At 55.3% G+C, this 8,174-nt stretch overlaps 1 protein-coding gene across 1 annotated transcript; it reads right to left on the reverse strand.

Annotated features, from left to right (window-relative positions):
• Positions 1-6,300: 6,300 nt before the first annotated feature.
• On the reverse strand, positions 6,301-7,688 carry C1QL2 (complement C1q like 2). The gene is given in 3 exon segments (XM_054209551.1): positions 6,301-6,480; positions 7,049-7,507; positions 7,509-7,688. Coding segments are annotated over 3 exon segments (819 nt in total).
• Between the last annotated feature and the right edge of the window lie 486 nt (positions 7,689-8,174).

The following is an 8,174-nucleotide window of genomic DNA, read 5'->3' on the forward strand; positions in this document are numbered from 1 at the left end:
CCCAAACACGACATAACAGGCACCAGTTGCCACACTGGCAATCCGAGGGTAGCTATATGTAGTGTACTTAAGGATTGATTTCTGACTCCACGGGTGCTGAGAAAAACTAAATTTGAGAAGAATTAGATCCGCGTACCTGGAAGCAGACTTTGGCCCTTGGGCTCCCAGCTCCCAGGAAGGACAGCTCCATGAAAAATGAGGTGCCAGGAGAAGGAGAAGCAAACGTCAAGAATTCAACTATATACCAAAACAAAACAGAGAGAAACCCACCTGGATCTGATCTCCATCACCTCCTGCATTCACATGCTGCAGCACAGCACGGCTGACGCGAAGTTTCAGGAACAGCATTACAATAATGAGGGAAGAGCAAGACACTATCTGAAAAGCAGCTTCCTCCCCAAGGAGTTAAAACATTTTCTGCATTATCATACCATCAAAATTGCATCTTAAAACTCAGATCGGACAAAGAATCACTGTTCATAAAGCCTATGCAGAGGATAGCTCACATCTTCAAACAACTTATTCTCCTGGGCATGTTTCCCCCCCCATTCTCAGCAGCAGATCTCTCCTCTTTGGGATGGGCATCACATCACAACATTTAAGCAATAAGCAATTTGTTGACAAAGAGAAATGGCACCAAGAAAACATTTCAGCTGCATTCAAGACTGGGATTGGATTTTTTTGTTTGTTTGTTTGTTTGTTTTTCTAGACATGAACTGGCAGCTGCAAGCGAAAAGAAGAGCCAGCATCATGTGAATGTCCCCTCTCTGGGAAGAGAACAGCCAAAGGCTGCAGGCAAGATATGCTCTCCATGTCACCCTGCTCGTAGCGCACTGGAGGAAATAATCCTGCATTAATAGGGCAACAGATCACAGGGATCAAACAGGCCTTTTCTGTTTCTACGCCAGCTCATGCCAAAAAAACCCAAAAGGGGAGCAAATGCAACAGAGAGAGGGAGACGCCATCAGCCCCCTGAGAAGAAAATGTACTCCCGTTTATTAGAATATAGCGCTGTGCCACACTCTGGGCACATGGTTAATTCAGGCTATTTTATAATTGGAAGAACCCGAAGAAGATGGGCATTTATAGCTTTGTCTGCAAGGACACAGGGCCATAACTCACAGCTCTTCCAGAACTATGCCCTGCAAAACCTGGAGAGCGAGGTCCCGCAGAGCGCTCTGCGGCGGGGCCAGGATGCAGCAGTGGCTCGGCACCTTTCAGGCTGTGACCTGAAACCACCAGCTCTCAGGGCTTCAGCCTGGAACACAGAGGGAGAGGAGGGGAATTCCAGTGTACATTCCAGCCTAGGACATCAAATCACACCACAGCCTCAGCTTCTCCCCTACCGAGACAAAGCCTCTGTCCCACAGGCTATTTCCAGGGGACCAGCATTGCCCTCTACTGGTCTCTTCGTAACGCATCGTCAAGGCCAGTAACAAACTGGTCCTAAACCAAGAAGAATCAGGAGCTCAGATCCTTGCTTTAAACCCCCACGCAGCCTTCAAAACTGAAGCTTGCTCAAGGGCAAGTGGTGGGCTCAAGTCTGACTATTTAGTCAAGCATCTCCCCCACTTCTGCTGTGGCACCTGCTGTGTGACCAAGGGCTTAACTTCTGAAGTGCCACGGGCTTGGTCTAGAGAAACAGGCCCCCGTTTCCACGTTAGACACAGCTTATCATCAAGCTGAACCTCCCTCTGCCGTTAGACGTGAAGCCAGCTGAGAGCAGGCTCTCACCTGTAAGTGCCAGGGTGTCCACACGGTAACAGTTTACCTCTCTCATCTGTAATTAATCTTCCAAGTCTCTGTACGATGCAGACATTGGCAGTAAAAAGGACCAAACTCTTTGGAGTCTCAAAGTCAGCAAACACGGCTAGTCTTTATTTTATTCTGACAGGCTCCTTTATCCCAGAGACAATACTAAGACCCAGGACATTAGCAGGATTTTTCCCAGAGTTTAGTTCTGTCGCGATAAGGAAAATAAAAATGGCATATTACCAAAGAAAAAAGGTATTTAACACAAACAGATTTAAAATACACATATATGCCATTTTGCCTCTGTCCTCCACAGACCCCTTTAATATAACTAGTCTGTGGCATAAACAGAAAAAGATCACTTGAGCATCCACCAAACCCATCCTCTCTCCCTTGAGTTCACAGATCAAACCCGTCCAGTCACCCTAAGCCACCGAAGGAGCCAAGCAAGGAGATAAGCAAGCATTAAATCACTGAGAAAAATGCCCAGAGTGAGTTTCAAAAGCAGTAAGCCCAAGACCAAAGCGTGGCTCAACACACATGTGTAAAGCCATGAGGCACAAAAAGCAGCACTTTGCTTTTCTAACCGCAAAAGGGAAAGAGGAAAACCCAGACGTGGGGCTGTCCTGCCCCCGCTGCGGGCCAGTGTGGCCCCATCAGCCCAGACATCACTCCACAAAGGGATGAGTACCCAGGAGAAAATCTGCAAGCCCAGATCCTGGAAAACACAGAGGCACCAGCTTTTGCAGAGGACATCAGACACCCAGCTGCTCTGGCAGCACGGGGTAGCCTCAGAAAACTCTTTCCATACACTGTCTGGTGAAAACTTCGCCCCAGCAGCTAACCAGCTTCACTCAAGCCAAAGCAGGATTTCCCCACGCATCTCCCCAGAGACTTGCCAGGAGCTCCCCAAGCCAATGAAGGTCAAAACAGAAGAAAAGAAGTGCCCAGCCGTGAGCCCGTTGGCTTGCGGGAGAGCAGAGTAACCTGAACACCTTCCTCCAGGGAACGCCGCAGACGAGGGGTGGCTGGCACCCCTCTCGGGGCTCTCAGCAGCATCCCCATTGCCCCTTCCATGGTGTTTTGTGTGTTTGGTTGTCTCCCTGCTCCCCTCTTTTCCAGGGATCCCTTCCATAGCCAGTGCTACCCAGGCACAGTACAGGGACCTCAGACCAGGGTCAAGGATTCACATCAGCAGCACAAAGATCAGGGATTTGTTGGTGCAATATCTAAGTTGCCTTGAGAGCATGAACACCTGTCTATTCTTTTTATCTTAACTTTTTTGTTATCGTTTTAACTTGAGCATGCAGCTGGGCACAAAACAGAAGTACCCTTCGTCTAAAACTCCGACTTCCCGCTCCTCTCAGGGAGGTTTCCCTATTTGCATCACATCCCATCACCCCACCACAATTCTTAAAAGCATTTGCTTTACACATGGGGTAAAATAACACCTCTCAGGGGTCAGACCTCCAGAGCAGACAGTTGTTTGAGATGCCAGTATCATTCAGGAAAGGTGGTTCCAGAGAAAGCTGAAGCCAGCCCCCGAGTACACATGAACTCTCCTCCCCTGATCCACACCAGGGGACCAGGGTACCCCCCGCTATGAACAGCCCCTTTCTCTTTGTGCCACGAAACATACAGAACCCACGGAGCTCATCTAAGGGGAGGAGGTCCCAGTCGAAGCCCAGAGGGTTAGGAGCCCAGCGCAGGCTGCTCGCTGTCGCCCTGCGCGTGTGGCCCTGCTGTCACCCACAGCCACCCGCAGCGCAGGGACAGCCGTCCCCATCCGCAGCGCTGCCTCTGCTCTTCTGGAGACCTGCAGCACCGCGCACTGAAGTTTTTCACCTCCCAACTGCTTTTCCCCGTGTTACTTCAGGACAAAACCAACCCACGCGCTGAGCCACTACCGCGGTGGCTGGGATGGAGGAGCCTGCCCAAGCGCCACCGCCGCAGACGCTGGGCGAGAGCCATCAGCCCCCCTCAGAGGCAATCTCCGAGGTCCCTGCGATGAGGAGAGGAAACAAAAAAGCCTGCGAGCAGCCGAGGGAGGCGTTCATTCTATCGATTGTGTAAACTGTCAGTGGAGTGGCAATGAGCATTTTTTTTTGTTGTTTCTATCCCAGGGAATAATCCAGCCTGATAATTAGTACATAAGAGATAAGTGGAAAATGAGACATCTAGCGAGGGTGGTTCAAGCCTCCTCATGACATTGATAATGTGCAGATACATAGATCACTGTCGGGGCAAACCGCCACCGTGAGCCTGTGTCTTCCCATTGCCTCATCAATCCATCATCCGCTTAGCTACTGACACCTTGGCAGGCACACACCGCCAGCCCTGCATTTGAATTGCAAGGAGCAGGCTCCACCAGGGAATACAGATTTAAAAATCTAAGATTCAAATTTGTTTAAGTATTGTGAACAGCAATTCCCTTGCAAGGCATCTTCATTGCCCTTTTGCCAAGGGGGAACAGTTGGGTCTTTGTTAGAAGTACAAATTGCTTCTTAATGCAAAGGATAAAGCAGAGCCCAGGCACCTCCTTAGAATTCCTCCTGGCTCCTGCTAATGCTGCTGCATGTCAATTTTAATTTTTTGAAATTTAAACCGAGGGCTTTGTGTCTAAGCTCCATTTCGTGGGAGGGGAGGGGAGGAATAGTCAGAAAGGATTACGGATCCGAAGGGAATTGAGGATCCATAGCAATTATACTTCATTTGGGTCCCAGACACTGGTTTTAATCATATTCTAAATAGTACAAATCGACAAGACATTAGAGATTGATAAGTGCCTAACACATGTACCTGGTTATGAACTCTGCTTCCCTCAGCTGGGGGATGTTTGAGGATGGGACGAAGGGAGGAATTGCTTTCTCTCTCTGCCCCTCCTCTTCCAGCCAACGAGAAGACAATACCCACTGAGGACTAGGTAGGAGACAGAAGAGACTGTAAGAACTCGGTCGTCACTGGGATACCCCAAAGTAGGGCTGGAACAAGTTCATCCCAGCTGTGGTTCTGGCCAGGGCCAAAGCTCCAGCCTTGGCAGAGCAGTCGGAGTCCGGCTCCTGCCTCTCTTACCTGTGAAACTGCACTAACGCTGCAGAGGGCAGTAAGCCGGTAGGGAGGCAAGACCTTCAGGAGGGGAAAAATCAAATGACAAGACAATAAAACAAAAAGAAAAGCTTTCGTAAATCAACTTAGCTTTTTTAGCTTCAGCAGAGCAACCCAAATTTACCCAAACTGAGGAGGTTACCTGCTGGGGTGACAATGAAAGATGCATCTCCTCCACCAAAGGCTCAGAACCACATGCACTAGTGACACACCTGTGCACTTTTAAAAGGACACAGAGTGGATGAGATTGACCGAGGACCAGCAAGAGAAAACCTTTGCAAACGGTCTGAATCCATTGGTCTTCGGTGAGCTTTCTCTCCCAGCCCATCCTGGGGACTGTGCAGACCCACCTACGGTCAGGTGTGGTTTCCAACCCACATACACACCGCAAGTGTGTGCACTTAGACAGAATCTCTCCCCCGCTGCCTTCCTACGTTTGTCAAGCGTGTTACAGAAGCACGGCTTTCCATAATCGCTGATTAAACCGCTTTTCTTGTACTTCACTAACCTCTGGATCAAGCTCATACCCAGTAAATCTGTTTAGGAGATCAGCTCCACACCCCCACTTCCACCTCTTGATGACTGTGTGCCGCCTTTTTAAAAAACTGCATAAAGGTGAAGCTTTTTTTCCTCTCCCTCTGCTTCTTCCCAGCCCCCTGGAACCATAACCAAGACCCAGCCAGGGTGCCCCATCCTAACTTGAAATGTTGCTGCAAATATAAAGGTCTGAAGTGACACCACCCTCCTTTGCCTCCCATCCTCCCGTGGCACCACCACAGCGCTCCTTTGCAGCACTGGAAGAGACAGACAGCAAGAAGGCATCGTCTAAAAACATAATTTAATGTGGTATTTTGGTGACTGTGGTCAACGACTGAATTCTTTTGCAGACAGGAACAGGTTTGATGTTAATGACACCATCATTCACACGAGCATTGCGTTGCACAGAAAAGAAAAGTTTACACTTGAAACAAAGCAGCAGAGGAAAAACCAGTTATGGTCCAGTCCCACTTCATGAATAGCTGATCTGAAAATTCATCCTCATAATTAATACTCATAGACAAAAAAATGTGACCGTTTCAAATTCTGTGTGTGGCACAGTCCGAACTCAGGGCTCTCTTGTAGCCCCCAAGGAACCACTCGAGAGTTTCAAGCTGCCGAGTTGCTGCCGAGTTCCTCGTGTGACACACAAAACACCGAGGCTGACAAAGGGAGGGGGGCGTTCAGAGCAAATGGGGGAGAGTAAGGAAGGGGATCGCGTTGTTTCACTTCTATTTCGTTTCCACAGGGTAAAAAAAGAAACCATACAAACTGATAATGAAGCTAAAGTGACCTGCAGAGACAGCGGACACCAGCAGGAACAGCGGCACAACGGGGTATGGAAATGCCAACCAGCCCCACGCGCACTGGTGGCAGGGCCAGTTGTGTCACGTCGCTTGTCTTGTGTTAATCGGGGTATAAAAGAAAGCCAGAGAAAGTGCTGTACTTATTGTTGTTGCCTCCATGTGCTTTGCCGCCGTCCAGCTTGACGTACACCTCGTCGCCGGAGTCCAGGTGCAGCACCACGCTGTTGCTGGCATAGTCGTAGTTCTGGTCCGCGTCCTGGGCGATGGCACTGGCCCGCACCTGCCAACACAGCCACGGGGTACATCAGCCCCCCGAAACCCTCTTTGGAGGGCTTCGAAGCTCCTCTTCCCCAGCCCCTCCATCAGCCCCCCTCAACCCCTCTCCCCCAGCCCATCAGCCCCCCTCAGCTCCCCTACTCCAGCCCCGCCATCAGCCTCCCCCAAGCCTCTCTTCCCCAGCCCCTCCATCAGCCCTCCAACCCCTCTCCCCCAGCCCCTCCATCAGCTCCCCGAGCCCCTCCTCCCCAGCCCCTCCATGAGACCCCTCCGAGCGCCTCTTCCCCAGCCCCGTGCCCTCCCTCTCGCCCCCCTCCTCCCTTCCCTTTCCCCCCAGCCCCGCAGGAAACTTTGGAAGCCGGGAGTTGCGAGTTTGTCGCGGCTCCGAAGCTGCTCCCCGCGGTGCACCCCCGCCCCGACGGCGGGGAGGATGCTCCGGCTTCTCCTCACGCCGGGAGCGGCGGCGGCCGGTGCCCGCGGGCGGCGGCGGGACCGGGGGGTGATGGGGGGTGACCCGGGGCGGGGAGGGCGAGGCGGGGGGGGGGGGGGGGCGGAAAGCGGCGGGGACCCACCTGCCCGTTCTTGCAGAGGTCGGCCCACATGCTGGTGCCGTCGCCGCCGCGCATGAGGATGTGGTAGGTGAAGAAGTAGATGCCGCGCACCTGGCAGGTGAACTTGCCGCTGGCCGGGTCGTAGTGGTTGCCCAGGTTGGTCACCACGTCGTCGAACTTGAGGACCTCGTAGCCCTCGTGGGGGCTCTTCAGCCCCACGTAGAAGGCGATGCGCGGCCCGCTGAAGGCGGCGCTCAGCCCGCCCGCCGCCTCGCCGCCCGCCGCCGCCCCGCCGCCGCTCCCGCCGCCGCCCGCGCCCGCCAGCGCCAGCCCGGGCAGCCCCGGCTTCCCCGCGTCGCCCCGCTCCCCCGGCGGGCCCCGCGGACCCGGCGGACCCGGCTCCCCGGGGGGTCCGCGGGGACCCGGCTTGCCCGGCCGGCCCGGTTCCCCCTTGGGTCCCTGGACGAAGGGCGGCGGGGGGGTTGGCGCCCAGGTCCTGCAGGGCCTCCACGGCGGCGGTGCTGCCGGGGCCGGGCGGGCGGCCGCCGCTGTACGGGTCGCAGATCATGCGGCAGGTGCCCATCATCTCGTAGTGGGCGCCGCTCTCGGCGGGCGCCTGCAGCAGCAGCAGGGGCACGGCGACGAGCAGGGCGACGGCCATGGCCAGGGCGAGCCCGGCGGCGGCCAGCAGCCGCCTCCTCCGCTGCCAGAGCCGGCCGGCGACGGCGAGCAGGTCCTCCTTGCCGTGCGAGGCAATGGTGGCGCGGGGGGCCGGCCGCTCCCTGCGGGGGACGGCAAGAAAAGGCGGTGAGCCCCCCGCCGCCGGCGCCTCCCCGCCCGGCCCCCGCCTCAGCTCGTCCGCCGCCCGGCCGCTCGCCCCGCCATGCCGCCGCCGAGCGCAGCCGCCGCCGCCGCCGTCCCGCTCCGCTCCGAGGGGACGCGGCGACCCGTCCCCCCGGCGGGGCTGGGCCGGAGCGGAGGCGTCTCCGAGCCGAGCGGGCGCCCGGTTCTGCACCTCGCCCGCCCCCCCGGAGGGGGGGGACACAGGGAATCGCCCGCCCCCGTCGCCGCCCCGACGTGGGGGGCGCGGAGCCGAGCGGGGCGTTGCGGGGCGGGCGGACCCACCTGCGGGGCCGGGCGTGGGGCG

This window comes from Rissa tridactyla, chromosome 7 (genome assembly GCF_028500815.1).
Source record: "Rissa tridactyla isolate bRisTri1 chromosome 7, bRisTri1.patW.cur.20221130, whole genome shotgun sequence".
NCBI classification, from domain to species: Eukaryota; Metazoa; Chordata; class Aves; order Charadriiformes; family Laridae; genus Rissa; species Rissa tridactyla.